Source organism: Saccopteryx bilineata, chromosome 3 (genome assembly GCF_036850765.1).
Source record: "Saccopteryx bilineata isolate mSacBil1 chromosome 3, mSacBil1_pri_phased_curated, whole genome shotgun sequence".
NCBI lineage: Eukaryota > Metazoa > Chordata > Mammalia > Chiroptera > Emballonuridae > Saccopteryx > Saccopteryx bilineata.
Window position 1 is genome coordinate 111,336,944 of NC_089492.1, and position 24,011 is coordinate 111,360,954.

The 24,011-nt window shown below is 48.1% G+C and overlaps 1 protein-coding gene across 3 annotated transcripts in view; it reads left to right on the top strand.

Moving 5' to 3' along the window:
- EML6 (EMAP like 6) overlaps positions 1 to 24,011 on the top strand; it is a 283,824-nt gene that overhangs the window by 251,675 nt on the left and 8,138 nt on the right. For all 3 annotated transcript variants that reach the window (XM_066267137.1, XM_066267140.1, XM_066267139.1), the window contains exons 29-37: positions 8,256 to 8,334; positions 11,093 to 11,222; positions 13,817 to 13,915; positions 14,512 to 14,532; positions 14,892 to 15,065; positions 18,844 to 19,052; positions 20,044 to 20,201; positions 20,814 to 20,928; positions 23,282 to 23,470. In XM_066267137.1, the coding sequence (XP_066123234.1) occupies positions 8,256 to 8,334; positions 11,093 to 11,222; positions 13,817 to 13,915; positions 14,512 to 14,532; positions 14,892 to 15,065; positions 18,844 to 19,052; positions 20,044 to 20,201; positions 20,814 to 20,928; positions 23,282 to 23,470 (1,174 nt within the window). The remainder of the gene's footprint in view (positions 1 to 8,255; positions 8,335 to 11,092; positions 11,223 to 13,816; positions 13,916 to 14,511; positions 14,533 to 14,891; positions 15,066 to 18,843; positions 19,053 to 20,043; positions 20,202 to 20,813; positions 20,929 to 23,281; positions 23,471 to 24,011) is intronic.

A 24,011-nucleotide genomic window follows, 5' to 3' on the forward strand; every position in this document is an offset into this window, starting at 1 on the left:
CTGTGGGGCAGAACCACCAGTCATAGACTTGGGAGTGTGCAAGGGAAAGCTCCGGCCTCAATGCCAGAAACCTGAGTCACTGAAATACCCCCTGCTTTCTTTCTTTTTTTTTTTTTTTCTTCTTTCATTTTTCTGAAGCTGGAAACAGGGAGAGACAGTCAGACAGACTCCCACATGCGCCCGACCGGGATCCACCCGGCACACCCACCAGGGGCGATGCTCTGCCCACCAGGGGGCGATGCTCTGCCCATCCTGGGCGTCGCCATGTTGCGACCAGAGCCACTCTGGCGCCTGAGGAAGAGGCCACAGAGCCATCCCCAGCGCCCGGGCCATCTTTGCTCCAATGGAGCCTTGGCTGCGGGAGGGGAAGAGAGAGACAGAGAGGAAAGCGCGGCGGAGGGGTGGAGAAGCAAATGGGCGCTTCTCCTGTGTGCCCTGGCCGGGAATTGAACCCAGGTCCTCCGCACGCTAGGCCGATGCTCTACCGCTGAGCCAACCAGCCAGGGCCCCCCTGCTTTCTGACATCTCAGAACAGTCCAGTCTCCATAGAGGGGGGCAAGAAAGATTCCCAAGGGTAGAGCAGTTGCTTTTCCCCAGGCTGATGCTGCTGCATGGAGGAGACTGCTACATCCAAGAGAGAAGGCAACTGCAGTACTGGAGAATGGCTCAGCACAGGGGTTCCATTGGCCATCCCCCATGGTGTCTTTCTGTGGGCCACCAACTTCACACTCCTCACAGAGTTCTAATCCTTTCAGCTCTTTCATCCTGGAGCCCCAGTAAGAGGCTATGAATGGGATTTTTTGCGCAGGCTCTTTAAGACAGAGCCTGCGTCTCTAAGAGTTTGTCTCTTTCTCAAAGACAGAAACCTCAGCTCTTTTCACTGTCAAATGCTGTGTGGGTGCACTTCTAGGCTCTGGGAATCTAGGGTGGGGTACCGGCCTGGGGCTGTGTACCCTCCCCTCTCAGGGCAACCCTCCCTGCAGTGAGGGTCCCTCTGGACCCTCCACCCTGCTCACCCCTGGGAGCCGGACAGCCCTTTCCACATCTCCGCCCTTCCTACCAGTCCCAATGTGGCTTCTTCTGTGATCCTTGGTTATAGACTCTTCTTTGTTTAGTCCGAAGTTGGTTTTTCAAGATGATTGTTCTTAAATTAAGTTGTAATCCAATTTGGTCCTGGGAGGTGGCCATTGGAATGTTTGCCTACTTCGTTCCCATCTGGGAATCCCCAAAATTAATAATTTTTAAAGTCTATTGTTTAGCTATGTAAAACTCCACCAAAAGCTGAATAGTTAGTTGATCTTTTTAAAGGGACTTTAATGCCGCCATCATAAATGATTTTCTTATTCAAATCTCTTGATTTTTCTGTATTGTTTGAAACAAAGCAATAATGTCTATATAATGGATAGTTAAACCTGCCAATCATTAGAGAATAGTTTGCTTGCTTTTTTTTTTATCACAAAGAATGTGCCAGGCTATAATAATCCAGAAGCAAAATGCTATAAAATGTTATCTAAAAAAGATTAATACACCTAGGACGTCATACTCCTACGGTATATTCAGTTGACTCAAACCCACTTACTCATGGAGAGCTCATCACAAATAGGTAAGCCCTTTTCTATGGAAAGGGAACATCTCTTAGAAGACCCTGTCAGCGTTAGGTCAGATTATTTTAATCCAGTCTACAAACATCTCTCAAATCTCCGTTTGCAGAAATGGATGCTATCAGGGTTGTCTACCCTGCCTCTCTCTACTGTAGTGTGGTCGTGATAGGATAATTGCAGAGGTATTTGCAGAAGCAATTGTTAGGGTACATGATTTGTACCCCTTGAAATGGTGTTAGTGGCCGTAAGGTGTGGCGGATCATGCTTTTATAAATGTATTTAGAGTAGATTGGCATGCTTTTTAACCAGCTCCACACACTCCTTTGAAGTCTGTGCCGTGCCCTGCCATCTTCTACCCCTCCCTTCCTGTCAGTTATCAGCGTCCTGTCTCTGAGGAGTTCAGCCAGTAGTCAAGTGGTCAACAGTAGCTCCTGCCATGCCATAGGGTACACTGTTCTTTGTAGGGCCTCTCTCCCTCAGTGACATGACCTTCTCTCTTTCAGATTTTTCATTCTCAGTATGTCCACTCTTCATCCCATATCATTATGACATCCAGTGCCTAGACACCTCCATTTTTTCCTAGGTTCATCAGCTCCCTCCTGGCCTTCCTTTGTCTGCCTAGGTGCCATTCTTCCTGTCCTCTTGGCTCTTCACCCCTGCATTTCCTCCTCAATCCACCTCTTCGCTCTTCTGACTAGAAAGTGACTTTGGTGCAGATTGCCCTCACCAGGCTGTGTTGCCAGCGGCACTCAGGCCCTTTCTGCTGCTCATTCATTTTCATTCTTGTCTTTGGTTGGCTCCATTTGTCACCCTGTCAGAAGTCAGACAAATTTTTGCCTCCTCCTCAACCTTCTGTCCAAACCCTACCCCCTCCACTCCTGGCAAATGGCTTTTCTAATTTCCTTCACTGAGAAAACAGAAGCCACTGGACGTGACCTGTAACTTGGCGCTTGTTTCTCTCCTCTCTCTTGCTTCCCATCCTCCACCCCACATAAGCCCTTCCTCTCCTTTCTTCTCTTCTCTGAGGGAGTGAACCCCTGGTCCTGTGCAAGGCTGGTCCCTCAGCTGGTGCTGGGACCCCCCCCCCCTTGTCCCTGCTCCCTCTTGTTCCTCCTACATCACCCCCCCTTAGCTAGATCTATGTCCTCAGCCAAGAAACACCTTCCAGTCTCTCACACCCCACCCATCTCTCTTCAAGGAAGAAACCAAATCCTTCGAGTTATTTTTTATGTTCTTTTACACAATACATTTATATATATATATGGTCTCACCTTCACTTTCCCTCCCTTTTTCCCTTCTCACCCAGATTTTACCAAGTCTCTCCTTCACTGTTTTCTCTCTCTCTCATTCTGCTCACATGGTGACTTTTTAATTCCCAAATCCAATCCACTCTCTATATTTGTCTCATTAAAAGGAAGAACTGGCCCTGGCCAGGTGGCTCAGTAAATAGAGCGTCATCCTGGCGTGCTGAGGTTGAGGGTTCAATCCCCTGTCAGGGCTGATATGAGAATCAACCAATGAATGTGCAACTAAATGGCACAACTTAGTGGATCAATGAGTTGGTGCTTCTCTCTCTCTCTCTCTCTCTTTCCCCCCTTTCTCCCATTCTCCTCCTCCTTCCTCTCTTGCTCTCTCAAATAAATGGAAAAAAATTTTTAAAGAAAATTTTTAAAAAAGGAAGACCTGTTTCTTCTACAGTAGCTTTGTCCACTAGACATACAGTGCAAGATGTGTATGTGATTTTTCAATTAACCACATTAGGAAAGTTAAAATAGATGATGAAATTAATTTTAATACTTTATTTAATCCAATATATAAAAAGTTATTTCAACATGTAACCAATATAAAATTATTAACGAGTTGTTTTACATTTTTTTTTAATTACTTTTAGGTTTTCAAAATCGGGTGTGTATTTACCAGTTGTAGCACCTCCTAGTTAGAACTGGCCTCAGTTCAAGTGCTCAGGAGTCACATGTGGCCAGTGGCCACCATGTTGGACAGGAAAGTTGTCAACATTGGAAACAAGTCTCCTGGCCTCTCCAACCTCCTCTTGCCTCTCCAACCATCCTTTCTCAGTGTCCCGCCTCTGCTTCCTCTTCCAGCCCCTCACATGCTATTGGTCCTCAGGATTTCACCTTTGACCACCCTCTCTTTGTACTGTGCCCCCTTTCCCTGATCGATTTGATATATTCTACCCACTGCGGGATGATGCACAAGGTCCTGAATCTCTGAGTTCTACCTTTCAGTTGAACTTTCAATTAGGATAGCAAACCTGCAGATGTGCAAAATTTGACACACCAAAATTGAACTCATCACCTTTCTTCATAAATCTCCTGTCTCAGTCAGTGTGTCACCATCCACCCAGATGTCCGAGTGGAAAACTGGCATTCCAGCTGAATTTCACTTCCTGCTCTATCCACAAGAGCTAAGCAGTTACAATCTCCTTGAAGTCTGCTTCACCAATATTTCTTTAACTATTCACCTATTGCCTTCTCCATAATTACTGCATTAGTTCAGATCTTCATTGTCACTCCCTTGGGTTACCGCAGTGGCCTCTTCAATACTTTGCCAACCTTAATCATAGTTTCCTCCACTCCATCCTTTATGCCCTCAGTTTTTCACCCGAATAAATTGACATTTGCCTTATATGGCCACGTCTGGGACTATATCCCCATTTTTAAGGGTTATGTTATAGGCTTCAGTCAAGAGCATTTTTAAGATGGCAGGCTCTCAGGTCACCCACAGTTCTCCTGCCTGATTCCCTTCTACCCCACTCTGCCACAGTGCAGCTCTACAGATGGTTCTGGAAGACAGAATACATTTAACATAATCCAGTTCCTTTTGTTCTGAAAATAGCCCCGTGTCTTTGGAGACTTTTCCTATACTTGGACTTACCCTAGAGCATTAGTGTTCTCTCTCTCTCTCTCTCTCTCTCTCAACAGACATCTTTGCAAATCTGTTTTAAAACATGCCCCCTTCACCCCAGAAAAATGCACATATGCAAACACGTCCCTGAGGCCCATCCATGAAGTGATAGATCTCGTTTGAGGACATTCTACAGTGATCTCCAGGTCGTCCTTTGTTTTCTACCTAAAACCAGGACCCAGGAGTAGCTCAGTTTCCCGAGACACTTTGAAAACTCTTGGAACATTTCTTAGCACATTCTGAAACATAGCTACATTTCCTCCAGTGACACTTTGAACATCATCTGACTGGCAACACTTAAAACAATTCCAAACTTGCATTTCTTGGCTAAATGTAGCTGAGCTTCTCCACACCCACACCCTTCTTTACAGAGGCTGCCTGGAACCGCTTTGTTCCTCGCTGAACTTCCGAGCCTGCCTCCCCAGTCAGCTGTCACACTGCGCTGGTTTTTACCTCCTCAGTCATTTCCGAAGCTTTCCCAAACCCCTTGTCTCGGAACCCTCTCCTGCACAGCTTGGGTCATCATGTGCTCTGCCAGCCAACACCCCATGGAGGAGGCAAGGAGGAACAGACACCCAGGGACTGGCCACCCTTGGGGGGCCTTTTGTGGACGAGAGCCTGTGTCGGGGAACATTCTACACATCTTCAAGTGAGCCTAAGCTTTTTCTTCAGCTGGATGATGAGATTACAGCAGGGATTGACCTTCCCTGCCCACTGAATGGGTCGTTTCCATAGGGGACATGAGGGCAAAGGTAGTGACTCTACCCACAGGTGTGAGGTGGGTCTCCAGCAGCCCACATCCCAGCACTGGGCAAGAAGAGGGCCACTTTCTTACTCAGCACCCAGCCCCTGCTTGAGTTCTCAGCCCTCTCCTGGGTTTCCTGTCCCTGCCTTGCTTCCGAGGCGGAGCTGCCCTCCTGCTCTCACAGGCTCAGCCTGTCCATCGTCTTCTCTCCTGACGACCCAGTTTGTTTGCTCTCTGCCAGGCTCCCTCACATTTCCTGCCCAATGGAAGCTCTCTTGCTCCTTTGTTTCCCGGGGTGTCTTCAAAGCCCTGCATGCCCCCAGGAGGCCCCGTGGTGTCTCTGTCCCTTCCACCTCCGAGCCTGTCCCCTCACCACCCCTCCTAACCTTTCTGAGCTCCCTGCTGGCTCCCAGGAGCACTGCTTCCTCCCCCTTCCCCGCTCCCGTCTCCTCTCGTGTGCCAGCTGGCAGCAGCAGCTCTAGAGAGTTCATTGGACTGGAAAGTGAGTGAATGTTCTCATACGCTCTACTCTTTCCCACCTCAGCAAAGCTTTTCAGGGTCACATTTCTAACGGACTCTGATCTGGAAGGATTTAGAGCCGCCGAAAAATGCTAAAGCTCTAGCGTTTGGCCGTGTTTGACATTTTTGGCAGTCCCTCCCATGTCTGATGTTATGAGCACTGTTTATAGATGCCTGGAAAGAAGCCTTTAATGCTTGTATTGTGTTTTAACTTGCTTTCCTTTGGAGGCAGGGAATTGTCAAGTAAGTATTCACAGCCTTCTGCAAAACCCCAGGTGTTGGATGAGCATCCAGTACTAAGCATTCATGTACAATCCGCAACCGCGAAGGCTCTAGACTCACAGTTCGCTGACGTTGCCACTATGCAGGTTTCTTCCTTTTGCCCTCTCATCTCCGGTTTTGAAGCAACACAGCTGTAAACATATGCTTGTGAAATATGAAAGAACCATGCTGAGATTGCTTTACTTTTCAAATTTTAAGTGAAAATCAAGGTGAAAAAAGCATCAGGTTGCCTCTACGTATATATATGTACACACACATATATATATCAATATATACAGTCTTGTGTATATATAAATACACGGTATCTGTGCTTGTATGCATACTTTATATACACTGTATAATATGTGACATATTATACAACCTGTGTGTATACCCTGAAAACGAGCCCTGCGTTCTAATCTCCAGTTCTGCCTCACAAAGCCATGCTGCAGTCCCAGTGTCCCCTTGCTCCCCTTTCAGACCTTGGCTTGCTTTTGCCATCCACTCGAAACATTCTTAGGTGAAAGAAGAAACCCACGGATTTCATTTGAAAGTCCCACTAAAACAGAAGAAAGAGCAGATGTCTTGGGAAGCGATAATTAATGTGAAGGAAGTGTCTAATTGTGAGAACCGGCCCGCCCCCGCCTCCCGGTTTTGCTCAATTTGGCAGCGGTGATGTCAGCCGGGGGTGTCACTTTGCAGACATGTGCTCTCTACCCGTTCTTCAGTGTTGATTATAATACCATTTGGTCTAACAATCACTTATGATTACATAATGTGTTTTGATTGAAGAGTTTCTGAGAAAATAAAGGTAGCTTGTTTTTCCCCAGCACAAAAATGTCAGCCGTTCCAGCAGGCAAGCTGCCCTACCAAGAACACTGGGAATTATTAGGCTAAATTATGAGTTGAACTTGATCTGAAAACAAACCATCCATTGTGCATAACTCCCAGCGACGTCCAGGAGGATGCGATTGTTTTCCTGACGACAAGTTTCTCCGCAGCACACTCTAACATAAGCAGAGTCCCCGGGCGCCTTTGCAAAGTCCCCCCAGTGTGTGGGAAGCATTGACAAGGCTTCCTTTTTTCTCCCCATTCTGTAGGCGCTTTAGTGCAGAGTTTGCCCAGAGACGCCAGGGTATGAGCTTTCTGAATTTGTAGACTGGTGCACTCTTTCATTTCTGTTTTAGTTCTTTGCTGGCATGCTCGGGAAGCATGGTTTGTGCCACGCAGGAATGTCTGTTCACTTGGAAAATGCTTGTGCATGAATGAGGTGCTTGCTAATGCAGCTCTAAACGGTACTAAGTTTCTCACTTGGCTTTGTTTGCTGCTTACAAGGGGATCAAGGTAATCCTTTCTCTTTGCCTAGCCCAAGAACAGTAACTAATGGATCTGGAGCGTGTGCTGGGGACTGGAGCAGGTCTCCCATACCCAGCCCCATTTCCTAAACTCCCCACAAACCAATTGAAGGGAACCCGTGGCGACTCAAAATTGGCCGACTTCTGTAAGAATCCGTGAGGGCTTACCCTTAACCCATTATAAGATCTTCTATTTAAGTTTAAAGGCCCAGATCTCCAAAACGGGGAGGGGAAAGGCAACTTTTACAGTGATGGTGACAGTTTAACATAGACCATAACCTGGAGGGGGAGGGCAGAGTGGGGGTTCTGTTTCTCATTCCATGCTGCCCAGTGGCCCCTTTGTATAGTGAGAATGACCTGAATGCAGGGCCTCAGGGCGCTCTCGGGCCTGCCCAGTCCCTTCCACTTCACACTGTGCCGTGATTTTTTACTACCCAATTCCGAACAGGTCTGCTACATCCCTGTCTGAAAAATGGCCAGTGGGTTCAGGAAGCAGGCCTCTACCTCCTCATGCTTAGGCTCCTCTTTGGTTTTAGTATCAGGGGTCAGGCTCGGGTGTTCTTTCTGGCTCCCAGGAGGGAGGGACTGACCCCTGGCTACCAGGGCTTAGGTGTGGGAAGCCCACCTCAGGGCCTGTGATCACGGCCCCTTCAGGCAGGACCCTCAATGTCAGAAACTACTTTTCCGGGGGATGGGGAGGAGGCAGGCAACGGGGCATGATGGAACAGACCCAGGCGGAGGGTCCTCTGATGGGGCGGAGAGAGGGGGCCTGGGCCTGGCCGGCCGCTGGACGAGAAACCTTGCTGTCTTTTGTTCAGCACTGTTTCTTCTGGTCACTCTCTGTTCCAGACCTCCCGTTAGCAGAGCCGCTCCCCAGCCTGAGAAACTGCAGAAGAACAGTATCACCAAGAAAAGGAAACTGGTTGAGGTGAGGAGGTTCAGCTTAATCTGATACTGATATTCTAAGACCTGCAGACACCAGCCTTTGCATGTCCCACAGCTGCCTCCCGGTGAACTGGAGTGGACCCGCTGGCTCTCGTTCCTTCTCCCTCTGCAGAGCATTGTGTCCTCCATCCCTGTGACCAGGACTGCACACACTGGGTCACAGTCCTTCAGCTCTGCCACTGGGTCCTATCAATACTAACTCTAAATTGTCCCATGTCCTTCAAACCTGGCTCCTTTTCCCTCTACCATGTGGGGAAAGGGAGAGAGAGATGAGGAGAGGGTGAGCTCATTCACTGTCTCTGGTGTGGGAGCACTTTCCCCGCGACAATGGGGACTACGCAGCATACTTCCCCTGACGCATCTTACACACACCTGACACTTGTGAGGTAGGTACTTTTTCTGTTCCTGTTTTGCAGATGAGAACACTAGCTCAAGGCAGTTCAGTGACTTGTTAGGTCCCTGAGGGGTGTGAATTCACTTGCTGAGACGTGAGGAGGCAGCTCTGGTGCACCTGCTGTTTTCTGAGAGCTGCCTCCTGCCTTCAGATGTACCCCGCCCTCAGGCCTTGCTGCCCCCGCCCCACAGTTAGCTCTTTGAAATATGACTTTTCATGCTTTACCTCGGCATTAAGACCAAGAGACTCCCACGCTGGTGATTGGAATTCGAATTACTGGTTTCAAAACTTTAGCCAGGAGCTATCTTTCAAGCTCATTTCCTGTGAGTCTCCCCCATAACTCACATCTCCAACCCCAAACCTTTACTAATGGCCTCTGAAGCTGCCTTGTACTTTCAGGCCCCAGATTAGAACTCCTCAAGGTCCATTCTGATTGGAAGCTCCTCCTGCCACTCCACACCCTGGTCCTTCTAAACCCTCTTCTGGTGTCCTCTCTGTACAGTCTTTTCTGATGCTCTTTGCCCTAAACCCTCCTGAGTCCTCCCCCCACAGCCCTTCGCATACTCTGCTGCCATTATTTCTTGCTCATCCAGCTCCCATTCTGAGGTCAGAATAATCCATCCTTAATTTTTTATTAAACAAGAGGGATTCACTGGGGAAATTTATCATGGGACTCATGTTTCCTGAGCATAGCTCAGGAAATGCAGCTGAGATTCGGGAACAACAGGATCCAGGGGCTGAAAAGCCATCATAAGCAAAGACGGGGCCTTTTTCTGCCAACAGAGCCTTGTGTGTCTGATACAGTCTCCTCTTTTTCTTCAGACTTTTTGAAATGACTCTGGTAGACTGTAGGTGCTACCCAGCACCTGAGTTTACATCTCCTCAGTGAAGCAGCCAGGCCTAAATTCTCAGTTCCTGAGAGAAACCATCTGATTGGCCCAGCTGAGTTAGTTGCCCGCTAGGACAGAAAGTCACATAATTACACATACAGTTTCTGGGAAGCACATGGGGGCGAGGGATGAGGTTGCAGGGACTTTGAAGGGCTGGCACACACTAAGTTGAAAGAAAGGAGCTTTCCAGGTGAGAGATATTTAAAAAAGCAAAATATAAAGGTAGGAGAGCTCATGATATATGAGCTAAATAAACAAGACAACTTGACCAAGGGGGACAGGAGATGGGTGTGCAGGCTAATTGTGCCAACGTAAGGAATGTGGGCTTTTCCCCACAGGCCATGAGAGTCAGCACATGTTGTTGAGGAAGGAGATGGTATGGTATTTTAGGGGAATTAACCTGATGTGTGCAATTGGTGAGCTTTGGAGAAAGGAAAGGCCAGAATCAGGGAACCTGGAGAAAAGGAACCCACATCTTAATCTTGTCTCCCACCAGCCAGCACAGCGCCTTGCACAGACCACTGCCCGCAATGCATGTGCATCAGAGTGAATTAAGGGCCCATCTAATCGGAATCAGCCACTGCTCTTTGTCATGGAAGACAAGGCAGGAAGAAGAGAAAGACTAGAAACTCAGAACAGTATCTAGTTGTTGGGGGGAAAAATTAGAAACTTTGTAGGGCAGGCACCCAACAACAGAATGAGCACGGCCTTCACCTCAGCATTCTGCTCTGCTGGGCTCAGCTGCACTGGTGGGAATCAGAGCAAATCTCGGAACCACCGTTCAGCTCTACTGGAAGCGACTCGGTAACCTTTACAGAGCAGCAGTGAATATCTAGACCAGGGGTAGTCAACCTTTTTATACCTACCGTCCACTTTTGTATCTGTTAGTAGTAAAATTTTCTAACCGCCCACCAGTTCCACAGTAATGGTGATTTATAAAGTAGGGAAGTAACTTTACTTTATAAAATTTATAAAGCAGAGTTACAGCAAGCTAAAGCATATAATAATAATTACTTACCAAGTACTTTATGTTGGATTTTTGCTAAGTTTGGCAGAATAAATCTTTGTAAAACAACTTAGTATAGTTAAATCTATCTTTTTATTTATACTTTGGTTGCTCCGCTACCGCCCACCATGAAAGCTGGAACGCCCACTAGTGGGCGGTAGGGACCAGGTTGACTACCACTGCCCTAGACTGTGGCTCACCTGAGGGGCTGGGAAGCAAATCTAGTTTATTTAGAAAACTCACTATAATTCTGTGTGTTAGCCTGTCCCCTAGCATTCTAGACAGCTTAAAAGGGGGGCGTGTTTTACCCTCAGCTAGTTGAGAAGCAAAATATTTTTAGCAAGTGGTTAGCTGTTTCACAGGCCATGCAGTTCCCACGAGACACGTGGTTGTCCCAGCAGCGTGGGCCTGTTCCTTTAATGGCCTCTTTCATCTTTGTGTGGGAATGCAGGAGCTGGCTCTCGACCACGTGTTTGGCTACAGAGGATTTGACTGTCGCAATAACCTGCATTACCTGAACGACGGTGCTGACATCATCTTCCACACCGCCGCGGCAGGCGTTGTTCAGAACCTCTCCACAGGTGACTGAGCTGCCGGGAAATGTCACTCTGAATGCAGGCTTTTACTGTAGCCTTTATATGCCCTTTCCCACTCTTTAGATGACCCAAAGCATAAGCATTCTCTTCCCTTTAAAGCCATTCCTCTCTATTCCAGACTGGTATCATTTAGTTCTAGAAAATGCTCAGGCTCATGCTTGAAGAATCAGAGGTGTCAAGAGAGATGTCTATGTTTCTGTCAGCACCAGGAGGCTGAGCGGATGGAGAAAAGCAAAAAAGAGGGTGTGGAGACTAGGGAAATTCCTACAATGGTAACCAAGAACAAGGCACAGGGGAAATTTTCTCACTCTTGTGTGTGTGTGTGTGTGTGTGTGTATGAGAGAGAGAGAGAGAGAGACAGAGAGAGGGAAGATACAGACAGACAGGAAGGGAGAGAGATGAGAAGCATCAGTTCTTCATTGTGGCTCCTTAGTTGTTCATTGATTGCATTCTCATATGTGCCTTGACTGGGGGGCTACAGCAGAGCGAGTGACCTCTTGCTCAAGCCAGCGACCTTTGGGCTCAAGCCTGCGACCTCGGGGATTTGAGCCTGGGTCCTCCACATCCTAGGACGATGCTTTATCCACTGCACCACCACCTGGTCAGGCTTCTCACTCACTTTTAACAGTGACCAACATTTTAACAGGTCAGATTTTCAAGTTTTGTTTGTTTTGATTATTTAGCTGGATTTGCAATGAAAATGAGAACATGTAAACAATAAAAGTACCCAAAATGTCCCTCAACTGTATGATGACTCTTAAATTTATTTTTTTCTATTTTTTAAATGTTTATTTTATTGATTTTAGAGAGGGGAAGGAGGAGAGGGGGGGGGGAACATCAATCTGTTCCTGTATGTGCCCTGACAGGGGATTAACCCAGCAAACTCTATGCTTTGGGACAATGTTCTAACCAGTGGTCGGCAAACTCAGTCAACAGAGCAAAATATCAACAGTACAACGATTGAAATTTCTTTCAAGAGCCAAATTTTTTAAACTTAAACTTATATAGGTAGGTACATTCCTTATTGAGGTAGTGCCCGCACGTGGTATTTTGTGGAAGAGCCACACTCAAGGGGCCAAAGAGCCGCGTGTGGCTCACAAGCTGCCATTTGCTGACCAGGGCACTAACCAAATGAGCTATCTGGCCAGGGCACATTCTTAAATTTAAAAAGTTTAAAAAGAGAAATAACCCAAGCAAAAAGCATTCAGAAATTAATGTAACAGATATCCATATCTTGACTACCAGATTTAAATGTTAATATTTGCCTTACTTGCTTTCTATCTTCAAAAACCTTTTTTTCTTTTCAAATGTTTGTGTCCTTCCCAATTTATGTAATTGTTGATGAATAAGTTTTTTAGACAATGAAATCACTAGGCACATGCTGACTTGTCTTTCTTTTGGAGGAGGGCCTTGAAATTTCCTGTGTATTTTCTCCATTTTCTAGCCTCATTTCTCACTCTAATAGCAATGTGTGATCTCCTTGTACGTCAGTGCTGGCGTTCACCTCTCGTTCTCGGCTATTTGGGCGAGTTTACCGAGGCCCATTTTGACAGCAAACCCATTTGCCACAATGATCAAGTATTTCTTTTTCTTCCACTTCCTGTGACATATGTCAAGTTGGGGCTTTAGGGGGTGAACCACCCCCCCGTGTGTGCATATTCAGGCCCCCAAGTGGATTGGCACTGTGATGAGTAAGCATGATACAAAGGGATTCTCTAAGTATAGATGCTCCTTGACTTACGGGGTTTCATCCTGACAGGGTCATCGTAAATTGGAAATATCATAAGATGAAAATGCATTTAATACCCCTAACCTACAGAACATCATAGCTTAGCCTAGCCTACCTTACATGTGCTCAGAACACTTATATTTTGCCCACCTACAGTCAGGCAAGATCTCCTAACACAGAGGGTATGGTAGAGTATCAGCTGTTTACCCGCCTGACCACATGCCTGACTGGGAGCAGTGGCTTGCTGCTGTGTGTTGCCACACTGCCCAGCGTCACCAGAGAACTGGAATACAGGTCACTAGCCCGGGAAATGATCAGAGTTTAAAATTCATGGTATGGTTCCTGCGGAATGTGTGTTGCCTTCCTTAAAGTCTAACCATTATGAGTCAGGAACCGTCTGTGTTTCCTTATTTCACTGTCTGCCCTTCCCAGTGAGTAGATGGCGCCATTTTGCTCAGTAAAGCGTTACCTCCAGGCCCCCACCCCACCCTGCTCGGAGGTGGACACTGAGAAGCCGTCAGCCCTCAGCCAAGGGCAGCAGGAAACGTTGAATGTCATTATTCCGGACTCCGGAGGCCTCTGCACGGGCTGTGCTCAGGGCCCACACAGGACAGTGGGAAGGAGCGAAGGGAGCTTATATGTATTATATATGACACCTGCTCTCCTCTCAGACCCACAACAGACTGTGTAAATGTAAAAAGTGATCTCTTGTCTCCCCAAGGATGAGTCTGAAGTGAGAATTTGGGGGGTAAATTCTCATTTTACAGGGCACTTCCAGACTCCACACGAAGCCTTGGGGTTGCCCCGAGGACTCCAGGTTCCCCAGCTCACCATCCACGTCTCTCCCCAGGGAGCCAGAGCTTCTACCTGGAGCACACGGACGACATCCTCTGCCTCACGGTGAACCAGCACCCCAAGTACAGGAATGTGGTGGCCACGAGCCAGATAGGTAGGAGGGCCCGCTGCGGCCGAGGTCCTCCCCGCTGAGCGGGAGTGCTGGCCTAGCCCGTACTGGGGCAGGGAGGGCGGCTCACGGACACCCACCCCTTCTTGTTGATGTTGCTGTTGATTTTTTTGAGCCCTGAATGTATCTGTGTTGCTTGAGTTGATGCATCCAGTGACTGGTGATTCTGAGGAGCCCTGAAGTCAGGCCATAGCATGATATTCTAAATAAATATGGGCTCACCTCTGTGACCTCATGAGGATAATTTTTCAGACCCCAGGTTTCAAAGGAAGAGCGCCGTGTCTGAAACCTGGTGGACTGCAGTGTGTGTGCCTGGCTCCTCTGTGCCCCAGGAAACTGCCAGCGACAAATGTGAACCGATTCACATTTGTGAAGTGTTTCTTTTGTTTAACTCGCTTGTTTCAAGGGCAGTTTTTACAAACATATCTCCCTGCTTGTTTTCATTGACCCCATGTCCATTTTTAAATTTACTTTGAAATTTTCTGATGCTGATGTTTAGTGCTTCACTGTTGGAAACATGACTTATTTTAGCTGTTGTTTTCCCTTGCCGCTTCCTCATTGCCATTGCCCACCTCACGCAGGTGATGTTGCGGAGACCTCAGGTACGGCTGTTCCATCGTGAGTAGTTTGAATCTGCACCGCAAAATCATGTCGCTGTATCGTGTTTGCTGATTGTATTTGGCTGAGTAGCAGATACAAATCGTTGACCTCATCAGTCTCCTTTGTATAAACTCCCCACAAGTGTGCGTGTTGGGTGTAAGTGCCCTTAGCTGTCTCCAAAGGCACAGCAGATGTTTGCTGTTGCCTTTTCCCTCTGGCCAGGTCAGGCTGCAGGTCTCTTCGGCCCAGTAACTGCAAGGCCCCTGAGCACTTGTCTTCAAAAGACCTTTAGATGAACGTAAGTGTGGCCGGGGCTCGCTGTTCTCCAGCCTGAGCTCTTTGTCACACCTCCCACATTCAGGTACGACACCTTCAATCCACGTCTGGGACGCCATGAGCAAGCACACCCTCTCCATGCTGCGGTGCTTCCACTCTAAGGGGGTGAATTACATCAACTTCAGTGCTACCGGGAAGCTGCTGGTGTCGGTGGGCGTGGACCCCGAGCACACCATCACCGTCTGGCGTTGGCAGGAAGGTACGAAGCTGAGCTCCCTGTCCGTCTGGGAGGGAGGCTTGCGCTGGCGTGGGCTGGGCCCCAACCTGGGGCTGCCTCCCCGTGGAGCCCGCGGAGGCAGGCACTGCCGCTGGGCCAGCGGACACCGGGGCTATTGGGATCCTGGAGAAACTGCTCCCTGGACACCACTGCATCCCTGGGCCCCGTGGCCAGGAGGGGCTGGCCAGGGCAGGCCTGTGATGGTCAGCGAAGAGGCGTGGGGCACTGTGGGAGAGCGCCCCCTGCGGCAGCCTTCGTCCTCCAACAGAGGCAGCAGCCCCCTCCATTTCCGTCCTGACAGCCTCTGACCCGACTGCCTTCTCAGCATGCTTTCTAGTGACTCCTGGATCCGGCTGCAGCCTTGTCACCTGGGTTGTCTTATTACAGGAACTGGGGACATGGTTTTCCACCATAGTCTTAGAAACTTAATTTTTCTTTTATATTTTACTTTTTTTGAAATGGGGATTCATCTTATAATCAAGGTTTATATTTAATTTAGCTGGTTTTCTTTCTTTCTTCCCCTTCCCTGATGCACAACACACATGCACACAGAGAAAGAGGCTGCTACTAAACTTACGATTATCTTAGAATCAAAGATGTGCCACCTTGTGAGCATATTCTCAGGCTGGCAGAAGCAGATCCAATTAGTCAGGACATTAATGAGGTCTGTCTGCAGCAGAAGAGCCCGTTTCTGGGGCATGTTAGCCGGCACACACACAGACAGCATGGCTCTGACCCAGGGCTTCCGCGTCCCATTATCTCAGCATCGTCCCGTGGGGGGGTGCTGAGAGGAGCCTCCAGAGAGATGAGCACAGCAGGAGACAAGTTCCAATCCCTCCTGAGCTCCCACGTGCAGAAAAGAGGTTGGGGACATGCGGGCTTTTACGATGACATTCACTCATCACCTTCATCCTTTTCTCATTTTCTTATCTGTGAGTATGTGTCTAAATAGCCCTGTAATCTGTAGCTTGGGGCTGTGGGTTCATTCCTCACTATGTCCTGGCCAGCTGACTAAATAGACTCAACCCCAGATGAGAAATTTAGCTTCTTAAATGATAGCCTCGTGGCATCCTTGAGTTGACAGGACGAGGTTAGTCTTCCTGCCCAGGCAGCGTCCTCGCCCTGGAGGAATTCCTCCGCCTGCGTTTCAGACCGACTCCCATCCTCTCCTTGAACACTTTCAGGGATGTGGCCCTTGTCGCTTCACAAGGCAGCCCGCTTGCTCTTGCAAAGTTCTTCTAAAGCCCTTCCTTCTGTGAGGTCATGAGTTGTGTCGTCATGCTTTCTTTTTAATTATTTTTATTTATTCATTTTAGGGGGGGGAGAGAGAGAGAGAGAGAAAGAGGGAGAGAAGAGGAGAGGAGAGGAGAGGAGAGGAGAGGAGCAGGAAGCATCAACTCCCATATGTGCCTTGACCGGGCAAGGCCAGGGTTTTGAACCGGCACCCTCAGCATTTCAGGTTGACGTTTTATCCACTGCGCCACCACAGGTCAGGTGTCATGCCTTTCTTATACACCAGTGACTCCGCTCCCTGCGGTCGCCAAGACCAAGTGCGTTCCTACTTCCTTGGAAGGAAGCTCTGGCCCCTACCCAGTCTCGTCTTGTCCAGTTCAGGCTCGCCCTCCTCACTTCCCTCCTCTGTCCCTCTGGGCAGGACCTTTCCTCACTGGGGGCCCCTTCTGACCTCCTGAGGGAGAATTGGTGGAGCCAGAACTTTTTAACAAGCTCCTCGGAAAACAGGAAGCCTCCTGTTCGGTAACTCGCCGCCCATTGTCTTTGTTGGAACCAGCAGTTAGGCCTGTACAGGTGGGTTCTGAGCCGGTGATGGTAACAGCCTCTCACCAGCTCTTCTGAGCTGATGTGTGTGGTGTTTCCTTAACTTCACGTCCGGCGTACAGATAAATAGTGTTTTCAGGGAGGTGTATGTACATTTTTGTTACCATTCAGGAGAATATGATTCATTCCTCATTTGTTAATTAGTTTGTGGAACTCTTGAAAGTGTGTGTGTGTGGGGGGGGAGGTAAGAGTTTAAAAAAAAAAATGAGCTTATTATATAACCTGCCTGTTGCCAGATCCTAGATACTCGTGTGAAATTTGTTCTGAGCAACCGAGAAGCCAGTGCCCAGAGGGAGATGGCATCTGCACAGTTAGAAGTGTTCACAAGATTACAACCAGGAAAAAACAGAGACTTGGAAGAAATGTGCATCTTCTTATTGTTTTATTTTGCATTTCCCCTGCGGCCACTGAACTCTCTCCATCACTTTATTGACTACTTGTGTATCACTGCTTCTGGGGTTCAGCTGTTCACATCCTTTTTCTGCTGGAGGCAGGAGGGCTGTTTGTCTTATAATCTGCAGTTCTTTTGATTCTTAATGTTCATTGTCCCTTATAAGTTTTACAGATGTTTTCTCCCACTCTGTTGTCTTTTAACTTAGTTGATGGCATCCTTAGGGACCATGGACCCAAGGTAGAGAGGGGTCTATTCCAGGAAGTCAAACATTTCACCTGCACAGCAACTTACGGCCGGGAGTGAGAGGTGGCCTGCAGCCCTCCCCACCCTCCCTGTCCCTGGGCGGCGATTCCAGGAGGGAGTGTCCACAGGCTGGCGGTGGTCTGGCTGCATTAAGAACATGCCATCACCACTCTTTGAGAGAGCCGTTATAGAAACACATGGGTAAATAAGTGTAAGTTATAAGGAAGAGGGGAAGAAAATTACATGTGAGTGAATAATGTAGGGAGAGGAAATAAGAGGAAAATTGGAACTAACCATTAAGAGCAAGTTAAGAGAATGTGAAGTTTAAAATAAAAATTAAAAGCTCAAGGGCTGATGAGACAAAAATAGATGCAGTTTAAAATAAGGGCTAAAAGAACAGGTGCCGAGAGATTTATAAAGAAGCTAAGAATGATGATAGCAGCGATGGCGCAGGAACACTCGGCGAGCACCGTGCCGCGGGGCTCACTTGTATCAGTTCTTTTAATCCTCACGACACTTGCAAAGATGGGGCTTCTTCTTCTCTTCAGTTTACAGAGGAGGAACCGAGGCACAGAGAGGCTGACTCCCTTGTCCAAAGTTGTTCTACAAATAAATGGTGGCATCGGGATTGGATTAGAACAAAGGTTAAATAAAACTCAGAAGAAAAAAAGAAAAACTTGAGACAAGTCAAAAGCATAAATAAGTGGAGTTGAGGGAAGAATTAGTTATTAAATGTAAAAGGTAAAAAAAAAAAATGTAAAAGGTAAAAAAAAAAAAAAAATTAACCCTAAAAGCCATAAAGGAAAATGGAATATGAGGACCTTTATTTAAAAAGAAAATAAGAATGGAGAATCCTGGAGGGAAATTAAGGCTAAAAGACTGAGCCTTCAGTGACACTCCGGGGGGCTGTACTCCCATGGGGATGAGTCTTACGGTGATGGGGGAGGGGGGGGGCTTAAGCCATTTGCCCTTTTTATCTTACCTGAAAGCTTCCTTCTCCAAGGCTGTCCTTACCTGTTCACAGGGGCCTGGATACGGCTTGTGGGGTGGGGTGGAGTGGGGTGGAGGCAGGGGTTATGTTAGCAGCACCTGCTGTTCTGGAAATTTACCCGGACACAGCCTCTTCCCACCTCGGGAGCAGTGTCGGAGGGGGCAGGGTGCTGTGAGAGAAGCAGGGACACTGGCGTGGGCCCTGGGCTCGCTGGGTGGGGAGCCATCCTGGGCTGGGGCGTCCTCTGGCCCGAGGGCTCGGCATGGCCACCTCATGGGCCTCTCTCATCCACACAGGTGCCAAGGTGGCCAGCCGAGGGGGTCACCTGGAGCGCATATTTGTGGTGGAATTTCGCCCCGATTCAGACACGCAGTTTGTGTCTGTCGGTGTCAAACATATGAAGTTCTGGACGCTGGCAGGCAGCGCCCTCCTTTACAAGAAGGGGGTCATCGGGTCCATGGAGGCTGCCAAGATGCAGACGATGCTCTCCGTGGCCTTCGGTGCTGTGAGTTCCAGCAGAGCTTCCCGACAGGGGACCTGAGCCCTGGGCTCGGTGGGGTGGGCTGGGGGCATGAGGAAGGAGTCTGGCCAAGAAGCTGTGAACCACAAGAAAGCCATTGCCACTGGCTTCATCGGCTTATTTGCAATCACTGCTCCCTTTCCTGAGCACAGCTGGGTGAGCTGACTATATTTTCCCCCCTCAAAATGTTAGAAAAGGAAGGGGAGTAAAGAGGGATAAATATATAGAGACAGAAAATGATTTGGCTTTGGGTGATGGCCACAGTTCAAATGCTATAGAAATGTTTATCTGAGACCAGAGTACTCTTATTGATCAGTGTCACCCATGAAATTTCATTTTCTAAGTTAAAAATAATGTTAGAAAAGGTAGGGCCCCACTCAGGGCAGAGGGCTCATTATTCTGGAGGCAGACGGACTTGGAAGCCTGCCAGGCCTGGGTTAGACAGCACGGAGGAGGTGGGTTGTTCCTACTACTGTAGAACGTCCCTTTTCAGCCCTCGTGTACCACCAGTTCCCCCAACTGACATCCTTAAATGGGCGGAGCGGGGCCCTCAGTCCACTGGCAAGACGCCCTGGGGATGTTTTGGAACACAGCCCATTCTTGCCCTCCAGCTGTGGATGTACCCACCTAGATGAGCCCAGGAAAGTGTCCTTCAGGTGGGGTCCTGCCCGTCACTTCCGATCCCCTGAGACTTGCCCACAGAATGGAAATTCACTTTATGCAGAGCTGTGTTCAGTGGGGAAGTCACAAGCCCCAAAGTACAATGAAATGAATTTCAAAACCAGGTGATTTATTATACGCTATTTGGGGTTAGCTGCAAATTGCCTTTCCTTACTTAGCACAGAAGGTCAGCTCGAGTGCATGTTTGCATTTCTCCAGCTCTGGTTCCTTAACAGAGGAGCAGGGGTCTGGGAAGGGCCCCCGTGGAGAGCTGTTGTTGAGTGTCCTGGTGTGGAAGGTGTCCCTTTGTTTACAGAACAACCTCACTTTCACGGGTGCCATCAATGGGGACGTCTATGTGTGGAAGGACCACTTCCTCATCCGGCTGGTGGCCAAGGCGCACACAGGCCCTGTCTTCACCATGTACACGACCCTCCGGGACGGACTCATAGTGACTGGCGGAAAAGAGCGGCCGTAAGCAAAGCTTCTCTGGGAACCAGTGGTCTCGCTGTTTAGTTTTGGGAGGAACTGACAACTTGGAGCAAGTGCAGATTTGCAGTCTCCTGTCTTTTCTGCAGCTGGGAGATCAATCTGCCACTTCTCCAGTCAAAGCCTTCAGCAGTAAGCATGAGAGGAGACAGCTATTTCACGGTAGTTTAAAAACTGAGAGGTATTCTTGAGGAGATCTAAGTGGCTTCGCTGTTCAAGTGTGACTTTGGGTAGCTCAGGGGAAGAAGTGAAAACAGGAGAGAGCCATTCCAGTGGGGAGAGGGAAACTGTGACAACGAAGCAGAAAAACAGGAGAAACATTTATTTCTCTGTGTTTGAGCTAATAAAATGTTTGATTTTCTAGATTACAATTCTCTTTCCTTCCAAGATCATGATATTTGAAGGCATTTTAGAAAATCAAGGGCTTGTGATGGCTCATCAGCAGGGCCCAAGAAAAGGGCCACGCTGGAGGGTCAGTCCTACTGGGCTCCGGGTGCCGGTGACCTTAAGGAGGTGACAGAGCGAGGGGGCTGTGGAGGGTCATGAGGAAGTCTGAAGCCAAGGGGTAACATGGAATTCCTCTTGATCGTTTTTTAGGACCAAAGAAGGAGGTGCCGTGAAATTGTGGGATCAGGAGATGAAGCGCTGCCGCGCCTTCCAGCTGGAGACGGGGCAGCCAGTGGAGTGCGTGCGCTCCGTGTGCCGCGGCAAGGTGAGTGCACGGCCGTCTGCACACGGGGCTGGTCTGCCCTCGCGCCGGCTGCCCGCGGGTCTGCTCTGCTCTCACACGTCTGCCCACGGGGCTGGTCTGCCCTGGCGCCGGCCGCCCGTGGGTCTGCTCTGCTCTCACACGTCTGCACACGGGGCTGGTCTGCCCTCGCGCCCTCCGCCCACGGGGCAGGCCAGGAGGGAGGGGTCCCAGTGAGAGTCCGTGCATCACCTTCCCAGCGGTTGCCTAAAATTAGACAGTCGAAAGTGGTAGCAACCAACGTTTATTTGGGATCAAAAACTGCAATCTAGGGAGCACAAATTTAGGCAGGAACCCAATTAGTGCCCCTATTGCAGGGTGAAAGCAAGAGGGTTTTACATGAGGAGAAAAGGGAATAATTGCGTGAAAAGAAGAAAGAATACCTAGATGGTAACAAGCTGAGCTACTCGGGACTACCCATGATTGTTAATGATTCTGTCTTCAGATAGAAAGTCTATAATCACAATCCTGGTGGTGAGAAGGTTCACTTTCCTGCTGGCTTTACAAAAGAAGAGAGTTGGTTTTCATGCAGTCCAAAGAGCTGGCCCAGTCAAAAGATTCAAGGAACAAGACGTGCAAGGGAGTTCTAGAATGCAGCTCCAACTCCATTTTGAGATGGCTCCGTTTGTCATTTTTCACACCAGCTAGGCACTTTTCCTGTGCTGAGTTCCTGAACCCTTAAAGCAAGACTCCTAGGTATCGATATATACTGCATTGGGGAGGTAGCTTAGAGTCAGACCTGGGTGCAAACGGCGACTAACCCAGTAGAACTGGGTCTGTGACGTATGCGTGTTATTTAACCTGTGTCCAGACCACGGTTGTTATGAGGATCACATGCATTACACATGCCCACTGCCTTTCATCATGCCTGGCACATGGCCACATTCAGATGTTAGGTGCTATTATTACAGATAATATTATCATTGGCATAGAGATATTGAATAATTTGCCCATGCTCAAGGTTATGCAGTCAGTGAGGGAGAGAGTAAGGGCCACCAAATTGTCTGATTCAAGTCACTGGTTTTCAAGGCAGACCTTGGCTGAATATCAAAAAACAACTGTGGTGTTTCTTAGAAAATATGGCCCCTGCCACAGCTGGCAAATCAGAATCTACTGGGCATGTTTTCCTTCTTCCCTTTTCTTTTTTTAATACCCCCAGGAGATTCCAGTGCACTTGAAAACAAATATCTTCTATTTAATACCTTGGTTTATATTTTTGGATTGGTAAGAATCTAAGAATTTGCTTCCTAGATGCTCTCCATAAAAAAGGCAAACCTGAGCCTGACCAGGCGGTGGTGCAATGGATAGAGCGTCGGACTGGGACGCGGAGGACCCAATCCGGGTTCAAGACCCAAGGCCGCCAGCTTGAGTGCAGGCTCATCTGGTTTGAGCAAGACTCAAGGCTCACCAGCTTGAGTCCAAGGTCGCTGGCTTGAGCAAGGGGTCACTCACTCTGCTGTAGCCCCCGGAGTCAAAGCACATATGAGAAATCAGTCAATGAACAACTAAGGAGCTGCAACGAAGAATTGATGTTTCTCATCTCTCTCCCTTCCTGTCTGTCTGTGCCTATCTGTCCTTCTCTCTGATTTTCTCTGTCTCTGCCACACACACACACACAAAGGCAAACCTGACACTGTAGTCCACATGACTTGATATTGGAGATGTGGTGTGTACAGAGATAAATGGCAGCCATCTGGAAGGGGACTTAGATGTGTGAGAGATGAAGGCAGGACGAGGTCTAAGCTGGAAGGCATCCGAGATGGACTTTTGTCCCACGGCAGGAAGAGCCCAGCAGGGGGTGAGCTGTCTGAGAGCAGACACTGGCTGAGCCTGCAGTCCCGGGATGAGCTAGCAGAGACTGGGTGATGGAGAATTCTGGGCTGAGGCTCTCACCCAGAGTGATTGGTGGAGAAAAGACAAAGTGAGAAGGTGGAAGGAGATCGCTTCAGGGTGGTGACTCAGCCGAAAACAAAACACCTCTCCCCTTTCCCAAGATGTCCTGATAGTGTTTTCAAAAAATTAGTTTAAATCGTGGCAAAATATAGATAGCATAGAATATACATCTTAATCCTGTTTAAGTGTACAGTTTCATGGTATGTAACACATTCATCCTTGTGTAACCACCGCCATCCACTCACAGAACTTTTTCTTACTGTGCAGACCTGAAACTGTACCCATGGAACAGTGAGTCCCCATTCCCACCAGCCCATGGCAACTGCCTCCTGCTGCCGCTGTGAATTTGACTACGCTAGATAATTCATCCGAGTAGGAAGATACAGTATTTTTCATTTTTCTAATAGTGTTTTGATTACAACAGGGAAAAATTTTAGTGGGGACCAAAGATGGAGAAATAATTGAAGTTGGTGAAAAAAACGCAGCTTCCAACATCCTGATTGATGGACACATGGAAGGGGAGATCTGGGGCCTGGCCACACACCCGTCCAAGGACATCTTTATCTCTGCCAGCAATGACGGCACAGCCCGCATCTGGGACCTGGCTGACAAGGTGAGGGGCCTGCTCTGCCTGGTTCTGGTGCCCACCCACGTGGGCCTCACAGAGTAGTTAGGAGAGGCCATGCCTGGGGTGGGGTTAAAAAGCAGTCAACCACAGGTCAATAATTAAGTCAGGAACCTAATGAAAGAAGTCCCATTATAGTGGGAATAATCTAAATGAGAATAATTATTCTCTTGTCATGGAAGAACCTACAAAACCTTTAAAAACGAAAGAGAGAAATCATCTTCCCTGTAAAAGAAGACTAAAAATGATTAAAATGTTAAATGTTCCCAGATGGAACATTTCAATTAAAATCGCAAGAAAGCTTCTCTTAGAATTTGGAAAAACAATTTAAAATATCAAAAAATAATTTTAAAAACATCATCTGGAGTAAAAATCTAAAATAGTAAGGAATAGTCAAGGGAAAAAAAGATTAATGTTACCAAGCCTTGTCTAATATTAAAACAAGTACTTAAGTTTTTAATAATTAAAGTACTTGGTTTCATTACAAAATGGCTACTTAATGTCTGAGTCCTATTTTCAGTGTACAGAT